The sequence below is a fragment of the Neofelis nebulosa genome, chromosome 7 (genome assembly GCF_028018385.1).
Source record: "Neofelis nebulosa isolate mNeoNeb1 chromosome 7, mNeoNeb1.pri, whole genome shotgun sequence".
NCBI classification, from domain to species: domain Eukaryota; kingdom Metazoa; phylum Chordata; class Mammalia; order Carnivora; family Felidae; genus Neofelis; species Neofelis nebulosa.
The window spans coordinates 73060208-73077033 of record NC_080788.1 but is presented as its reverse complement, the minus strand read 5'-3'; the positions used below and the strand labels follow the sequence as shown (position 1 = coordinate 73077033).

Below are 16826 nucleotides of genomic sequence, written 5' to 3'. Positions count from 1 at the left end.
CTGGATCTTGGTGGGATAATGGCAAGTAGAAGTTTTAGAGGCGTCCCTGGAGGTGCTGTATGGTTATTACAGTCGCACGGACCGAGAGAGGATTTCAGGGGAGAGCAATAGAGACGTGATCTGGGCTAGAGGGGCCAGAAATCGGTAGATTGAGCGGCTAGAGAGGCCGGAGGTAAGTGGCTGTAGAAGTCGGGCGGACCCGGAATCCAGAGGAAACGGGACCATGACTTATGCTTATCTCTTCAAGTACATCATCATCGGGGACACAGGTGAGCTGCGGGCGACTGCTCTCACGGCTGGGGCGGGGATCCGAAGCTCACAAACCGGGGCGTGGGGCGGGGCTCATTTAGTGGGCTGGGCGATTAAGTGAAGTGCGGGCGGGGGCGGGGCGGCCGGGGGCGGGGCTCGGAGCTCCCCTTCCCCAGCCCCGGACGGCCTGACTCGAGATTGTTCTTGGGACGCGTGAGTCTTAGAACGTGCGTCTTCCTCTTTTAGGTGTGGGGAAGTCATGTCTCCTCCTGCAGTTTACGGACAAGCGGTTCCAGCCTGTCCACGACCTCACAATAGGTAAGTCCATCTACTTGTCCCAGAAGAGAGAACTGAAACCTGACTAGCTGAAGTGGAAAGTTAGCAGCCTTCAGTGTTCGAAGTAAAAAGTTACGTCTTCCTATTTTTAAGCTAGTCCAGAGTTACGTTAAATTAAGAATGACTAACCAAATGCTGATAAATGGGGAGTAGTGTAATGGGGAGTAAATAATTGAAAGGTAACTTAAGAGATGGGCATGAGGTATGGATTCATTGCTGTAGGATTCCCCCCACAAATATGTTTATGAAGAATTCCACGGAAACTTAACTACTTATTAAAAAACCGACCTTGTTTTGTGATAAACTAGTGCTAACCTCACGTATGTTTTTCAAAGTAATCACCAACATACAGATTTTTGTGTGTTGGAGAGGAAGAAGTAAATTTGAAGAACCATCCCAGACTTAGAGTTAAAAGGTAGGTGGGGCGCCTGGGTGGCGCAGTCGGTTAAGTGTCCGACTTCAGCCAGGTCACGATCTCGCGGTCCGTGAGTTCGAGCCCCGCGTCAGGCTCTGGGCCGATGGCCCGGAGCCTGGAGCCTGTTTCCAATTCTGTGTCTCCCTCTCTCTCTGCCCCTCCCCCGTTCATGCTCTGTCTCTCTCTGTCCCAAAAATAAATAAAAAACGTTGAAAAAAAAATTTAAAAGGTAGGTGAAAACTAAAAACTTTTAAACAAAAGAGTGTGCTAGAGTTCCAGAATCACAGTGGTGATCATGGGAAGCATAAATGTTCGCTGCACATTTGTGTTAAGATAGGGCCCGCTGGAGCCTTCACAGCCCCTTTGGCATAATCTACATTAACCCTACCCCAGATGAGGAATATATATGAAACTAACCTTCTTGTCATGCAAATACAATTTCTGAGTAAAATCCTTAACTCCCGTTTTTATCATATTGCTACTTTTCAAATCCCACCTTATTGACATCTGAAGCTACTTCTGCTCCCAAACGCCCTTTTCAGAGCCAAATAACTCATGGAGTCAGAAAAGGATTTAGAGGATAACATCAATAGGAAAATATCTTTGTGAGTTAATACGAAGTGAACAGCCACACTGTAATAGGTGCTAATGATACAGTGCTTAACCAGGCAAACGTTGTGCCTGCCTGTAAGTAGTTTATAGTCTTCTGATGTAGGAGCTGGGGCTGGGGACAGATACTGATAAGTAAATTCCTATGGCAAATGGGGAGGAGAATCTGCACTTTGATCTGGAAAGGCTGAAAATGGAATGAACAGAGTTAGCCAGGCAAAGGGCTTGTCAAGATGGAAAAGTGGTCAGAGCAAGAGGGAATATTATTTGCAAATGCTCAGGAATGACAGAGATCAGGCTATCTTTGGAAAACTGAAAGGAATTTAATATGGCTGCAGCATGAAGTTTAAAGTGGACACTGGCAAAAAATAAAGCTAGAGAATATATTAAAGACCATGTTTTGAAACAGCTGAAGGTAATGACATTTTAAAATGGAGGAATGACGTGATCAGGTTTTTGCTAGAGTCATACATAGGCTCTGTTTCTTTCCAAATTCAGTCTTGTATACCAAGGTAAGGCAGTTGGATAGAAAATATGTGCAAAATACAAGGATCTCTGAATGCATAACTGGGGGAAGTTGCATAAAAGTCAAGTTTTATTTTTTAATTCTTCACCATTGAAATTCCATTCTATTGTACAGAAAGAAAAAAAATCTAGTGCCTTTTTTCAGTAACTATCACTGTGCGTGATGAGACAGTCTAGAGTAGTAGGAAACATTTTTTACATCTTTTTTGTTTTAATGTTTATTTTTGGGAGATAGAGTGGGGGAGGGGCAGAGAGAGAGGGAGACACAGAATCTGAAGCAGGCTCCAGGCTCTGAGCTGACAGCACAGAGCCGGACACATGGCTTGAACCCATGAAACGTGGGATCGTGACCTGGGCTGAAGTCAACCGACTGAGTCATGCAGGCGACCCTATATCTTTCTTTTGATTGCAGCATCTTAGAGTTGAGAGAGATACTCCAGATAGTACTGTGCATGGGGCCAGTGAATAGACACCTATCAGCCTTTTAGCAGATCCTAAATTAGTGCTCTTTCTTACTTGGAAATCAGAATTCTCTAGTAAAGTACTATATAAAAATAGAAAATAGGACAAATTGTCTGACTTACAATCAAGTATTTTCAGTGTGAGCGACCTTCGATTTTAAGTTTTGTTCTGACATTACTTGAAAGAAGATGAATGCTGGGACACCTGGCTCAGTCAGTTAAGTGTCTGACTTCAGCTCAAGTCATGGTTTCACGGTTCGTGAGTTCGAGCCCTGTGTTGGGCTCTGTGCTGACAGCTCAGAGCCTAGACCCTGCTTCGGATTCTGTGTGTTCCTCTCTCTGCCCTTCCCCCACTTACACTCTCTCAAAAATAAACATGGGGGGAGGAAAAAAAAGGTGAATACCAGGTAAGCCAAAACCTTTATCCAGACTGTCGGTTTCCGTACTATGAGGAAAGCTATTTTCTGGTGAACTTTGGGAATCATTGGAGATCTGAAATGTATCACTCTTGAGAACCTATTTCTTAGGTGGGCTCTTTTCTCAAACAAAAAATTACAGAATTGCAAAAATACTGGAAATACTGGACTAGAGAGTGAGAAAATGTTAGGAAATATATATTTTTTTAATTTTAACATATTTGTTTAAAAAAGTCGGAAAATTAAACACTACTAACCAAATTTAAGTGTTCATATTACTAAAAATTTATTCACTGTTTCTACTTGATTTCTTAATTAGTGGTATCTCCACATCTGCTTTTTGGTTACATTCCTGAGGTCATTATCATCTGGAACACGGTTTTTAATTCTGAAAGGAAAATGGAAACTCAAGGAACACAAAATTAACTGTAGCAAATAGCGGTAATGGGTTTAGTGGTACTGAGGGCAGACAGAGGATGAGTCACCACACTGGGGAAGAACACGAACCTCTCAATGTGGGTGATGTTCATGAAAATCACATTCTTTCTTTTGCTGTTCACTGACAGGTGTGGAGTTTGGGGCCCGTATGGTCAACATTGATGGAAAACAAATCAAGCTGCAAATCTGGGATACGGTGAGAGAGAACAGGATAACTCAGTCCCTGACTAAGATCCAAACAACAGTAAAGGCTGATGCCCCGGGGCAGAGGACTAGAGAGGGGCTGATGGTGGAGTTGAGAGTAGGGAAAGAGTTTTCACTTTCATTTGTTACAGTTATGAATTCTGAATGCCTGTCTTTGTGTTTTTGTTTTAAATTGCCCAAGTAATGTATTTGTCCTAGTAACATTAAAAGCTGTGGAGTAAAATGTGAGTGTCCCCTTTACACACACAAACCTCTTCTTCCTTCCAATCCTGGTTTCTGCCTAACCAGAATAAACCAGTATGAATGCTTCAGTGCTTGTACTTTCAGACTTGTTCTGTGTGTTCAGATACATAAACATACACAAATCTGTGGTGGTGGTTTTGTTTTTGTTGTACATGCATAAAATCACGGCAAAGTAGACCTAGCTGTGGGAATTAGGTTTTTTTTATTTTTTTATTTTTTGGAGGGGGGGTAGGGGCAGAGGGAGGGTGGCTCAGAGGGGCAGAGGGCGCCTGGGTGGCTTAGTTGGTTAAGTGTCCGACTTCAGCTCAGGTAATGATCTCACAGTTGGTGGATTCGAGCCCCTCATTGGGCTCTGACAGCTCAGAGCCTGGAGCCTGCTTCAGATTCTGTGTCTCCCTCTCTCTCTGCCTCTCACCTACTCTATACTCTGTCTCTGTCTCAAAAATAAGTAAACATTGGAGCGCCTGGGTAGCCCAGTCGGTTGAGCATCTGACTTCTGCTCAGGTCGTGATCTCACAGCTCGTGAGTTTGAGCTCCATGTCGGGCTCTGTGCTGACAGCTTGGAGCCTGGAGCCTGCTTCAGATTCTGTGTCTCCCTCTCTCTCTGCCCCTAACCCACTCATATTCTGTCTCTGTCTCTCAAAAATAAATAAACATCAAAAAAAAATTTTTAAAAACCCAAACATTAAGAAAAAAATTAATACATATAACATACAAAGTATATGTTGATCAACACGTTATATATCGGGTGAGACTTCTGATCAACAGTAGGTTATTAGCAGTTAAGGTTTGGAGGAGTCAAAGTTGGAGGAATTTTAATTGCATGGGGGTTAGGCTTCCTAACTCCTGCATTGTTCCAGGGTCAACTGTCAGTTAACTTGCTGCTCTAGGCTCTTTATGCAGAGTCCTTTTCTGGTAGTCTCCAAGGTTGTTACCACTTTTGGATGCACTGATTTATTAGGTGCTTTCAACTAGGATGATGTTCTCTCATACATTATTTGGTTGTATTTGCAAGTATTTTAATAACCTTTTGCCTTTCTGAACAGACTTACATCTCCTCTTAGTGGCTTGCCCTAATTATAGGAACATGAATAACTTTACATCTCTATTAGTGGAAGAACTATCCACATAACTCTAAATCTTCCAAACTTGTTTTTTGGCTAGTTTGTCTCTAGTCTTTTCCTCCCAATTAAGCCTAAGAGATATTATTCTATGTTTTTTATTAAGGTTAAGTTTATATATTTCTTAAGCAGCTGTCACTTGTTCTCTGCTTTCTTTTACTGTTGTGACCCAGGGGTTTGTTGTCACTATTAACTGAAATGGGTATGTTGCAACTCTCCTTTTATTATCTCCTGGTTTTTATATTTCCCACAAAGATTTGACCTCCTAAAGAGGCCACAGGACAAATTCTGAGGACGTCACAAAGAATGAAACCTATAGATGTCAAGACTAGTAGTCCTTTTAACTTAAACCTTTACCATTTCAAGAAATGGATGTTTTCGTGCCAGGAGACCCAATAGCTGACAGCGGTATGGTCACGGTTAAGAGAATGTCAAAGTGTTGGCTTGCTGGCTTTTGCTTTTTTTGCTTTTTTTTTCCCTTACCTGGTATAACGTGAGACGTATTGGATCATAAAATAAGAAAGTTGAGAGCCACTGCTCTGTTGACAGGCTCCTCAAGGACCATATGGCCTGATGATGCAACTGGCCTTTTTTCTGTTCCCTTTTAATAATTGTTTTGAGATTGAACTAATCTTTGTTGAATCATAAAAAGATACCAGGTTTCAGCATACTGGGGTTTTCTGTTTGAAATTTCTAAGAGATTCTTGCCTATAATGTGATGTGTTTCTTGTCTGCTACTCTGGGTAAGTCTGATCATTTCTCCCTTGTCAGCCCTGATCTTCTCATTGCTTACCCACCTTGGTTTCCCACTTTGTTGACCTCATTCTCTCACTCCCAAAGCCATCCTACATGAAAATATTCAGGGATTACCATGAAGGGTGTTTTTTAAAGAGATCAGGTTATCCAGAGTTTTTTTGTTGTCACTGTTCTGGTAATTGGTAAGGATTTAGAGAGCCATAGGACTTTTTTTTTTTTTTTTTTTTTTTGGGGGAGGTAGGCTCTACGCTCAACTTGGGAGCTTGAACTCATGACCCTGAGATCAAGAGTTATATGTTACACCAAATAAACCAGCCAGATGCACCTAGAAAACCATATTACTTTTTATCTTCTTTCATTCTGTACATAGAGTTGCCCAAATAACTCATGCTAACTGAAGAGAGACATTGTACTGTAGTTAGTGTAAAATACTCGTCAATCCTGAATTCACTTGTATTTTACTTTAGAATGTATTTTGATTTTTAGGAAATGGGCCTATCTGACTTTGTAGGAATTGATACTTCAAACTACAGTTGACCCTTAAACAACATGGGGGTTAGGGGTATTAACCCCCATATAGTCGAAAATCTGTGTATAACTTTTGACCCCCCCCCCAAAAAAAAACCACTTAAGTACTAAAAACATTTGACCAGAGGCTTACCCATAACGTAAATAGTCAATTAAAACATACTTTGTGTGTTAGATGTATTATATACTGTTCCTTTTAATAAAGTAAACTAGAGAAAAGAAAATGTTATTAAGAAAATTATAAGGGAGAAAAATGCATTTACAGTGCTGTGCTGGTAAAAACAAAAATTTAATTCTTTGCTGTTCTTTGCTCCATCTTAATTCTTTGCTCCTTTAGATGTTTTTAATGGGGTTGGACAAAGAGAACCTCAAACCAATGCAGACCAGCCCAAATTGAGCCACTCACTCTTTCTAGCTTATTGTCTCAACAAAGGTTCATAAACTGGACTGAGATGAAAAAGTAAAGGGATATGGTTTTAAACAGCATTTTCTGATGAGCCCCTGGAAGTATTTTTAGCTGCTAAAGTTAAACGCTGCCATGTGCTTCAATTATCACATAGGCCTGCCTCAAGCTTTCCCTTTTAGTTCCTAGAAGGCCACAGGGATGAAGGGGCCTTTCAACAATAGCAGAAGAGGAGAAAAAGTAAGGTAAAATCAAAATGGGAATCAGTTTAAGACCTAAAACTATTAGGGACTAAATAAAACGTTAAGTGAGCTCTTGCAGAGAAAAAGTATGTTTTACATCTTAAAAGTATTGTTAATATTACCAACAAAACTCTTTAGAATTATTTTTGATTTGGGTGTTCTAACAGGCATACAACTCACTAAAACATTTGTATGATTCTTGTGAAAAGAGAGTTTCTTATTGTGGGAAATGTAACCTTAGAATTAACATACTGGAACTCTCTTCTCATGTTCAAACCCATGTGTTTAGATTGTATGATATAATGGCTAGGAGAGCAAAGTTTTATGCTAGGATGCACTAACATCCTAAGTTTAAATATGGATTCAGTATTTATAGATTTTATAACTTTTGACCAGTTACCGTTCTGAGCCTGAATTTCCCCATTTTTATTATTATTAGCATTCCTTGTTATTGTTAGTATACTATGAGAAAGCCATTTTTTCCTCATCTCACATTTTAGTTTTCCCATCTTTAAAATATGAATAGTAGTCTTTCTTCCTAACCTTTATGTAGGGATATGAGGATAAATGATTTCAAGAATGTGAAAAATTTCTTTTTTAAGGATTTATTTATTTCAGTAATCTTTACACCCAGCATGAGGATTGAACTCACCACCCCAAGATCAAGAGTTGGATGCTCTACCGACTGAGCCAGCCCAAGAATGTGAAGACTTTTGTAATAGGACAGGTTAAATACCAGGATATTATTAATAATAAAATAGTTATTTAATAGATGCTTTTGCTTTCTATGAGGGGAAAAAAATAAAACTATTCCATCAAGAAAGCAAAAGTACCCAGTATATGGGGGCATTAATAAATAGGTCAGTTATAAATATCTTGGCCCCTATTGGAAATGAAATTAGAGTGTGAATGTTGGGTTTTTTAAGGAAAACTGTCCTGGGCCCTAGGTTTCTTTCCCTGTTTCTGATTCTTATTTGCCCTGACAAGATCCCAGCAGGGGATGTCTTGGTAGTCCTGCCTTTAGTAGTGGAACACTAAATGTCAATTAGGATATGCCAAATTTAAGTGCTTTGTATCTGACCACTTTTCTACACTGACCCATTGGAATGAAACTTTCATTAGACAGGGTGTTGGCGTTCTAAGATAAGTTTCTTTTTTACAGATAAGAGAATGCAAACAGAAAAGTTAATGTGTGTTCAATGTCATGTTGCGATTGAAAATGCTCTTTGAGTTTCTAGTCCTGTTTCCAGTTGTTCTGTCCTATGGGACATTGGAAAATGTATGGGAATGTCTTTTGACGGTCATACTGACCATGGGGTGTTACTGGCATTGAGTGACTGGGAGCCAGGGAAGCTAAACATTCTTTTTTGATGGACAGTGTCACAGGAATAATTGACCCACCCCTAATGTCAACTGTGTTTTCATTGAAAAATGTTAATTTCCCACCTGGACATCCCCCCTGGGAAGTTAGGTTTCCTTTCTCTACCTCTCTTAAGAGAAGTTGTTTTAAAAAAAATTTTTTTTAATGTTTATTTGTTTTTGAGAGAGAGAGAGAGAGAGCACAAGTGGGGGAGGGGCAGAGAAAGAGAGAGAGGGAGACACAGAATCCAAAGCAGGCTCCAGGCTCTGAGCTGTCAGCACAGAGCCCGGTGCAGGGCTCGAACTCACAAACCATTAGATCATGACCTGTGATCATGACACTTAACCGACTGAGCCACCCAGGCGCCCTAAGAGAAGTTCTTTCTTAAAATTTAGTCCTTTGTGGTTGACTGGCATGGGATCAAGTAATTTCTCTGGAAATAACCTGATTTTGTTGGGATTTTTTTTGTTGCTGTGTTGGTGGGAAAGGCCGGGCAAGAATCCTTCCGTTCCATCACCCGTTCCTACTACAGGGGCGCAGCTGGAGCCCTGCTAGTGTATGATATCACGCGGTGAGTCAGGTCAAGTGGGCGGGAGGGACTTTCCCTGATGGCCTCGAAATCTTTTTCTTTTCTATAGACTGATTCTGTTAAGAATGCTAAAGAGGAATGGCTTTTCTAGTATTTTTCTTTACACATGTATTTCCCTCTTTTGCCAAGCGTTTCGGAATTAGTTTGGCATTTTGAAATGGGCCTGTGACTTTCTAAACTTTTCTGCTGTAGGCGTGAAACCTTCAACCACCTGACCTCCTGGTTAGAGGATGCCCGGCAACACTCCAGCTCCAACATGGTTATCATGCTGATTGGGAATAAAAGGTGAAATTTTATTTGTAGAAATAATGAGCAGAAGTCATATAAGTGCTCTGTGGATATTAAATCACTTGGTCCCTAAACTTCTTTGGTTTGTAGCACTCCTAGTAAAAAAAAAAAAAAAAAAATTATTGTAAAATGTACATAATGTAGAATTTACTATTTTAACCATTTTTAAGTATACAGTTTTGTGGCATTAAGCATATTCACATTGTTTTGTAGCCATCACCACCATTTGAGTCCAGAACCTTTCATCTTCCCATCTGAAACCCTGTACGCATTAAATGCTAACTGCATTCTCCATCTCACCAGGCCCTGGCAGTCACCATTCTGCTTTCTGTCTCCATGAATTTGACTACTCTAGGCATCTCATTTCTGTGGAATCATAGTATTTGTCCTTTTGTGACTGGCATATTTCATTTACCATGATGACCTCAAGGTTCATTCATAACGTAGCATGTGTCAGAATTTCCTTCCTTTTTTTTTCTCTTTTAATTTTATTTATCTTGAGAGAGGGAGAGAGTGGGGGAGAGGCAGAGAGAGAGGGAGAGAGAGAGAGAATCCCAGGCAGCTGTCTGCAACTGTCAGTGCAGGGCCCAACGTGCGGGGAACTCGTGAACTGTGAGATCATGACCTGAGCCAAAATTGGACGCTTAACCAACTGAGCCACCCAGGTGCCCCCCTCCTTCTTAAGGATGAGTGGTACTCTTTTGTGTGTTACTCGCCCCATTTTGTTATTTAGGTGTTGATAGACACTGGGGTTGCTTCTGTCTTGGCTATTGTGAATAATGCTGCCATCACCATCAGTATACACATACCTGTTTGGGTCCCTGCTTTCATTTCTTTGAATTACAGAAGTGGAATTGCTGGATCTTATCAAAATTATAGGTTTACTTTTTTGAGGCACTGCCATCCTGTTTTTCCTACTTGCTGTACAATTTTATATTCCTACCAGCCACACCCTAGGGTTCCAATTTCTCCACAGCCTCAGCAACACTTTTTATTCTGAGTAAGTTTTCTGTGGCACCCATAGGCCAAAAGAAATGCCCAACAGTTTTGTTATTAAACACATCTAAACAACATAAGTCTTTTTGTCATTATGACGTGGTGACTTTGAAAATGGAAAACATGAAAGAAAAAATTTTAATTTCATCCTTAAATGTCCATAATTACTTACCAATGACTTGGGTGTGCCTGTCAGGACTGTACAACTTCTCAAAGTTGGAATCAAGATTGGTCATTGCCACTCTCATTTTCTGTTCCAAATTGATTTTGTACTTTTTATCAAGCAGCTGCCAAAAACTGAGGTTATACAAACACAGGCAAATGTTGAACGGGATCTATTGTGATGTGACAGCGACATCGCAAACTGTCTTAGGCTTGTAATTCACGTGGTGTTCTGACGGCAAGTGTTAACTGTTTCCCAAGAAAATTTATTTGCTTCTTTAAGTTGTTTATTTTTGAGAAAGAGAGAGAGCATGAGCAGGGGAGGGGCGGCGGGGGGAGAAGATCCAAAGCAGGCTCTGCGCTGACAGCAGAGAGCCTGATGTGGGGCTCCAACTCACAAAACTTGAGATCAGGACCTGAGCCGAAGTCAGATGCTTACCAACCCAGGTGCCCCATCCTTGAAAATTCAAAGTATCCTGTGGCACCCTTATGAGTTCATAGTAATGCCTAGAGTGCAGCATTTGAGAACTGTGGCCACAGACTAATTGTACTAATTTATTGGAACTATGTTTTAGATGTCTATTCGCCAGACCCTGAGTGTATAAGGTGAGAAAAAAGAGAGTCATGCCAGTGGTCTTTTGGAGCTTATAGTCTAGTGGAGACATAAATATTAAATATAGAAGGATTTGTATCTAATTACAAATTATGAGAAATGCAGTGAAGGTAGAAAAAGGTGCTATAGAAGAGAATGACAGGGTACCTATTTTTAATTAAGGGTGACAAGCCAGAATCTGAAGAACAGGTAAGAGTTCAGTGGGCAAAGTTTAAAAAAAGAAAAAGGTATCAGGGAGAACAAACTTAAAGCCTTGAACTGGGAAGAACCTTAGCAAGGTTATGGTATTGAAAGAAATTAGGTATTGAAAGAAGTTAAGCGTCCAACTTCGGCTCAGGTCATGATCTCATAGTTCGTGGTTTTGGGCCCCACATCGGGCTCTGTGCTGACAGCTCGGAGCCTGGAGCCTGTTTCAGACTCTGTGTCTCCCTCTTTCTCTGCCCCTCCCCACTCCCTTCTGTCTGTCTCTCTCTCAAAAATAAACATTAAAAATTAAAAAAAAGTATGGTTGGGATGAATCAGGGGGAATGTTGCAAGGTGGGATTGGGAAGGTAGGCAGGAGCCAGGTCTTGTAGCTCTTTCAGGCCTTAGGAAGAAGTGTGGATTTTATTCTAAACACAGTAAGAAGCTTTTAAGAGTTGTCAGGAGAGATGTGGCTTGATTAGATCTTAAGAGCTCCCTCGAGGGGTTGAAGTGGGAGGTCAGTTTCAGTAGTCCAAATGAGAATGGTGGCGGGAACTCAGGTGGTGACACCAGGATGGCGTTAAGGTGCAGTTTGGAAGTTCCTCACTTTGGGAAGGATTGGGTATTTGGAGTGAAGAAGGAAAAGCTGTCAAAATAATGTCTTGTGGGGTGCCCAGGTAGCTCGGTCAGCTAAGTCTCTGACTCTTGATTTCGGCTCAGGTCATGATCTCATGGTTGGTGGGATCGAGCCCCTCATTCAGGCTCCTCGCTGACGGCGGGGAGCCTGCTTGGGATATTCTCTCTCTCTCTCTCTCTCTCTCTCTCTCTCTCTCTCTCTCTCTCTGTCTCTCCATTTCTCTCTACCCCTCCCCTGCTCTTGTGGGCGCGTGCTCTATCTCAAAATAAATAAGCATTAAAAAATAATAACAACATCTTGGTTTTAGCTTGTGCCCTGTATGGAGATGTGGAAGCCTGGGGTGGAAGCAGTTTGGGCAAAAAGAGGGAAAAGATCAAGTTCTATTTTGATTTATGTTTGAGGTGCCTTTTATACATCAGACTGGAAACGAAGAACTGACAAGTGGATAACAGGTCTGGAGTTTAGAGGGGTGTCTGGGCTAGAGGTGGACGTTTAGATGGATAGTTCTTCCCTGGTCTTCACACAGCTGGTGAATGATAAATACGCAGTTGGTAGATTTGTTTTCTTCACTGGACTTACTCCTTGATTTCTTTTCATGGTTGGAAAACTGGAAACCTCCAAAATGCAAATTTCCAGTTAGAAAAATGACAGTCACACAATCCATCCTTACCTTTGTCTGCAGCCTTTGTCCTGTCTTGTCAGAAGGTCTTTCCATGCCACTTAATTGCTTTTCTCAGTCCATGGCTCCACCTTCTTACCCCTCATATCACTTAATTTTATACATCTCATTTTTCTCTGAATCTTTTATTTTTGTGGTGGTAAACTGCTATTACATACGTTAACAGTGAGACTAGTGAGAAGGCAACTGTGTTCTTATTCCTGACACACTTTATTCTTGTGGGTTGATTCTAGTAAAAGAAAAAGACACTGCTATGGGATGGACATCTGTAACTTTACTTTCTAACAATTGCAAGTCCCTTTTCATCTTCTTCCCTTGGCTCTCACTGGATCTCATTCCAAAAAGAAGCGTAGGGCACAAGAAGCCTTGAGGAACTATGGGGCTTGCCCTATCCGTTTATAAACCTTTTTCTCTATAATAGAGTAAGGTATTAGTCTCAACATTACAGTAGCTGTCATGAATTTGAAGAACCATTTTCCAGCAGGCTACAGAAATCATTAACCCTGTACAAGAGAATGTCCTATAGGATATGCGTTCGTGACGTATTAACTGGTGGTTGAAGGATTCTAACTAGGATTCTTTTAAAATAAGAGTTTCTTCTTTCACTTGGATCTTTTTTGAGTTTTCTCCTCAACTACTCTCTTGCAGTGACTTAGAGTCCCGTAGGGATGTGAAGAGAGAAGAAGGAGAGGCCTTTGCCCGGGAGCATGGACTTATCTTCATGGAAACTTCAGCCAAAACAGCCTGCAATGTTGAAGAGGTACTACTTGGGGAAAGTAGGGAAAACTTTTCAGAGATGACACCGTATCTTTATCCTTTTATTCAGAATTCTCTTTTAGAAGACATAAGTAAAGGAAGGATGTCTTGTGGTCACAGTGATCATATATCTCCCTTTAAGGGAATTGTTGCATTTTTTGGGCCTTGATTCCTACGGTTTAACTTTTGCCTTGGGTAACATTAATAAGTGGATTAGATTCCACATTGCATGTAAATATTTTAGTTGGAGGGTCTAATGGGTTCTATTGTAGTTATTCTGAAGCCTGCTACTGACTATCTTTAGTAACTAATTGAGAACAGAGCATGTTTTATTTGGAGAAGGTGCCAATCTAGGAACATCTTGGGTTAGTATCAAAATACCATATATTCAGTCCCTTTTTTTATTTTGAAACAGAGACTTTGGGGGACCTTCTGTATTTTTACTCTGGTCTCTTAATGGTTCCTAATTCACCTTAGAAATCCAAATAGGAATAATACTTGCATTTGTTTTTCTTAATTTTCTACCTAAACTTGACCCTAATAATACGATTTATGTTTCCTTTAGGCCTTCATTAACACAGCCAAAGAAATATATAGGAAGATCCAGCAGGGTTTATTTGATGTTCACAATGAGGTGAGAATGGGTGGGGAACCGACAGTTAACTTTGCTTTCTGTTGAAGAGGACAAGAAACCCCCCTAGAATGTAAGCATTTCCTTTCTAGCATCATGCTGTTTGAAGTTATGCCAGTTCATACTTTATCTTTTTTATATATGGACACAAAAACCTGTCATCATTTTCTCTTTTTTAAAGAGGTTATTAGTTGGCAATCTAAAAGGTTATACTATAGTACAGGAGGTTTTCTTTGCAACCTCAGTTTTTAGCATCTTAGAGTTTAGGGGTGGTGTAATTCCTAACTGCTCAACAGGGCCATTTCTATAAAGCAAATTCTGGGGCAAAACAAAAAGAATTCTATGCTAACATCACTCTTTGCCTCTTCCTACTCTTACCTGATCTCATCCTGATTCTGCACATGGCTGTGAAACCCAAGTAGAACAGTCTCCTTAAAAATGGGCACAAGGGTCACTTGTTACCTGAGCTGGTCATCACATCTTTATTGTTGACAGTTATTGTTCCACAACAGTCTGCCTAGGGCATATGGTTAAGAGCCAAAGCCATATCTGCTTCTAGAAAATGTCATTAATGATTTTTCTTTTTGTGCCTCTTCTTTCTCCCATTTACTTTATTATTTTTTTTGTTTCAAGTTTTTATTTAAATTTGAATTAACATACAGTGTAACATTGGTTTCAAGAGTAGAATTTAGTGATTCATCACTTACATACAACACCCAGTGCTCATCAAAACAAGGTGCCCTCCTTAATGCCCATCACCCATTTAGCTCAACCCCCCCACCCACCTTTCTCTCCAATGTACTTTAGCACTGAGGTGGGAACTCTTGCCTCTTTTCTTTTCCAGGCAAATGGCATCAAGATTGGTCCTCAGCAGTGTATTTCAACGTCAGTGGGACCCAGCGCCTCCCAGCGGAGCTCTAGTGAAATAGGGTCCAACTCTGGCTGCTGCTGAATATCTGGCCTGGACTCTTTTTTTCCTTCCTGGAACAGCTTCAGATCAATAGGCTAAAGAAAGAGGTCTTAACTTGCTTTGGCTGAGAAAAGCCTCTTTTCAAGGTGTGATATTTTGCCTTTCCACTTAAAGACCAGGGAAGAATTTGGGCCCTTACTGACCTGTCCTTCTTCAGGGACGTGAGCATTCCCTATAGATTAGGGCTCTTCTCATCCTCCTATTTTAATTTCTAAAGTCTTAGGATCAGAGTCGATTGTCATGGTAGCTGAAAAATAAATTCTTTTGTAAGCATATACAATTTGCTCCCCACCAAGAATTAGTAACAAGGGTTGAAGACATTCTGCTTGAGCACTTGATTTTCCTGGGATCTGACTGGCTGACCTTTGGATGGTGGATCCTCTATCTAGGAATTTTATTGATTGTTTGTACTTGCCACTTTGTCTAAGAGTTCTTGTAGAGGGCACTTCCTTCTGCTTGAACTGCTCAAGGATGCTGAATACTTCACCATCCCATTGCTAGTTTCTCTGTCTCGGAGTTAACTACAAAACTTTGGGGAGAGCAGTGGAGTTGCTCCTGGACCTGTGGCTACTTACTATTATTACCTAAAGAAAACCTCTTTCCCCATTTGTTTTGTTTTAGGGACCAGACCTAACACTACAGTGTCTTTCACCAAATTAAACCCTTACTGTTTCATCACACTTCTTAAGACCTATTTAGACTTTCTACTCGAATCAAGCTAATCTGCTTACTGGACATGACATATATACTTCCACTTATATGCCTTTGCACATGCCCTACTCTCTGCTAACATACTTAGTCCAAAAATTTTTCCTTCAGAAAGCCTTCTTTGACCTAGGGACTTCTAAATAATTATTGACGCAGTACCCTATGAGCTTTCGTATGTTGTTTACTCATTTGTATATTTATTTATATTTATGTTACTTTGTAAATTTGTTTTGTAGTTGTTTTCTGTGTGGAATCTGTCTCTTATGTAGGTTGTAAGCTCCTTGAGAGCAGGAACCATGTTATCCCTTTACTTTTGTAAACCACACCCTCCACTATTCCTTCACAATGCCTAGTGCTATTCATTATGTGATCATTGGATTTGACTGACATACTTAAAGACTTGGAACAGGTTTATTGTAGACTGCAGAGGAAACAAAAGGTCTTACAGTATCTTTTTGTAACTATCTCAGTCTCTTCTGGTCTGCCCACCCTGGATTCCATATTGCTCTTCCCGCTTGTCTCTTTCTCCCTTTGCCTCCATTCTATGCAGCATATAGTAAGGCTGTCTGCTTCCACGCAGTCAAATAAGTGGGTACTTCTCTAGCCATTTTTCTTTTCAAGGGCATATAATACTAAGCTAATCTGCCTTTGCTTCACTCATCAAGCAGCCTTCTGGGTCAGATTTTGTATCTTTTGCCTTGATGTCCCATTCTCTTCCACAGCACTAGGGTCTCATGAATTTTTCTAATTTTTTTTGTTGTTGACGAATTGTTTCATTATTAAATATATGCATGTATCCAACTGCTCATATTTCATGTGTTCTTTCTGATTTTATCCCAGACATACATAGATACTCTCCTTCTAGGAAATTGTGTCAAAAGTATTGGAAGAAGCCTCCGTGAGATATACTTTTTATTTCTTTTTTTTTTTTAGTTTAAGTTCCAGTTAATATTCAGTGTAAATTAGTTTCAGTGTGCAGTATAATGATTGAACACTTCCATATATGACCTGGTGCTCCTCACAACTTGCAGATACATTCATTTTATACTGTATTTTGCCCCCAGTGGTAGTAATAATAGTTAACACTACACCTCAGGAAGTTTGAAGACTTTTGACATTTGGGGTAATCTTTTTTTTTTTTTAAGTTTACTTATTTATTTTGAGAGAAAGTGCCAGTGTGGGAGGAGTGGAGAGGGAGAGGGAGAATCCCAAGCAAGCTCCCGTGCTGTCAGCGTGAAGCCTGAAAGAGGGGCTCAATCCCACCAACCGTGGGATCATGACCTGACCTGACACCAAGAGTCTGAGGCT

At 40.5% G+C, this 16826-nt stretch overlaps 1 protein-coding gene across 2 annotated transcripts; it reads left to right on the top strand.

Annotated features, from left to right (window-relative positions):
* Positions 1–50: 50 nt before the first annotated feature.
* Positions 51–16328, top strand: RAB2B (RAB2B, member RAS oncogene family). Of its 2 annotated transcripts, none has more exons than XM_058738461.1 (8): positions 51–269; positions 496–567; positions 3578–3645; positions 8795–8877; positions 9088–9180; positions 13102–13213; positions 13775–13843; positions 14685–16328. In XM_058738461.1, exons 1-8 carry the CDS (start codon positions 224–226, stop codon positions 14790–14792), a joined length of 651 nt encoding a protein of 216 aa, XP_058594444.1. In that variant the 5' UTR covers positions 51–223; the 3' UTR covers positions 14793–16328. The 2 variants fall into 2 exon arrangements, with proteins under 2 accessions (XP_058594444.1, XP_058594445.1); XM_058738462.1 differs by lacking the exon at positions 51–269 and adding an exon at positions 921–1000 and having other exon boundaries at positions 490–567.
* The last annotated feature ends 498 nt before the right edge of the window (positions 16329–16826 follow it).

What these genes read in the sequence shown, in the direction of transcription:
- RAB2B (XM_058738461.1), top strand. Translation starts at nt 224, where the DNA reads ATGACTTATGCTTATCTCTTCAAGTACATCATCATCGGGGACACAG. An exon ending in TGTCCACGACCTCACAATAG is followed by an intron (nt 568 to 3,577) that starts GTAAGTCCATCT and finishes GTTCACTGACAG; the next exon opens with GTGTGGAGTTTGGGGCCCGT. An exon ending in CAGCCTGCAATGTTGAAGAG is followed by an intron (nt 13,214 to 13,774) that starts GTACTACTTGGG and finishes TGTTTCCTTTAG; the next exon opens with GCCTTCATTAACACAGCCAA.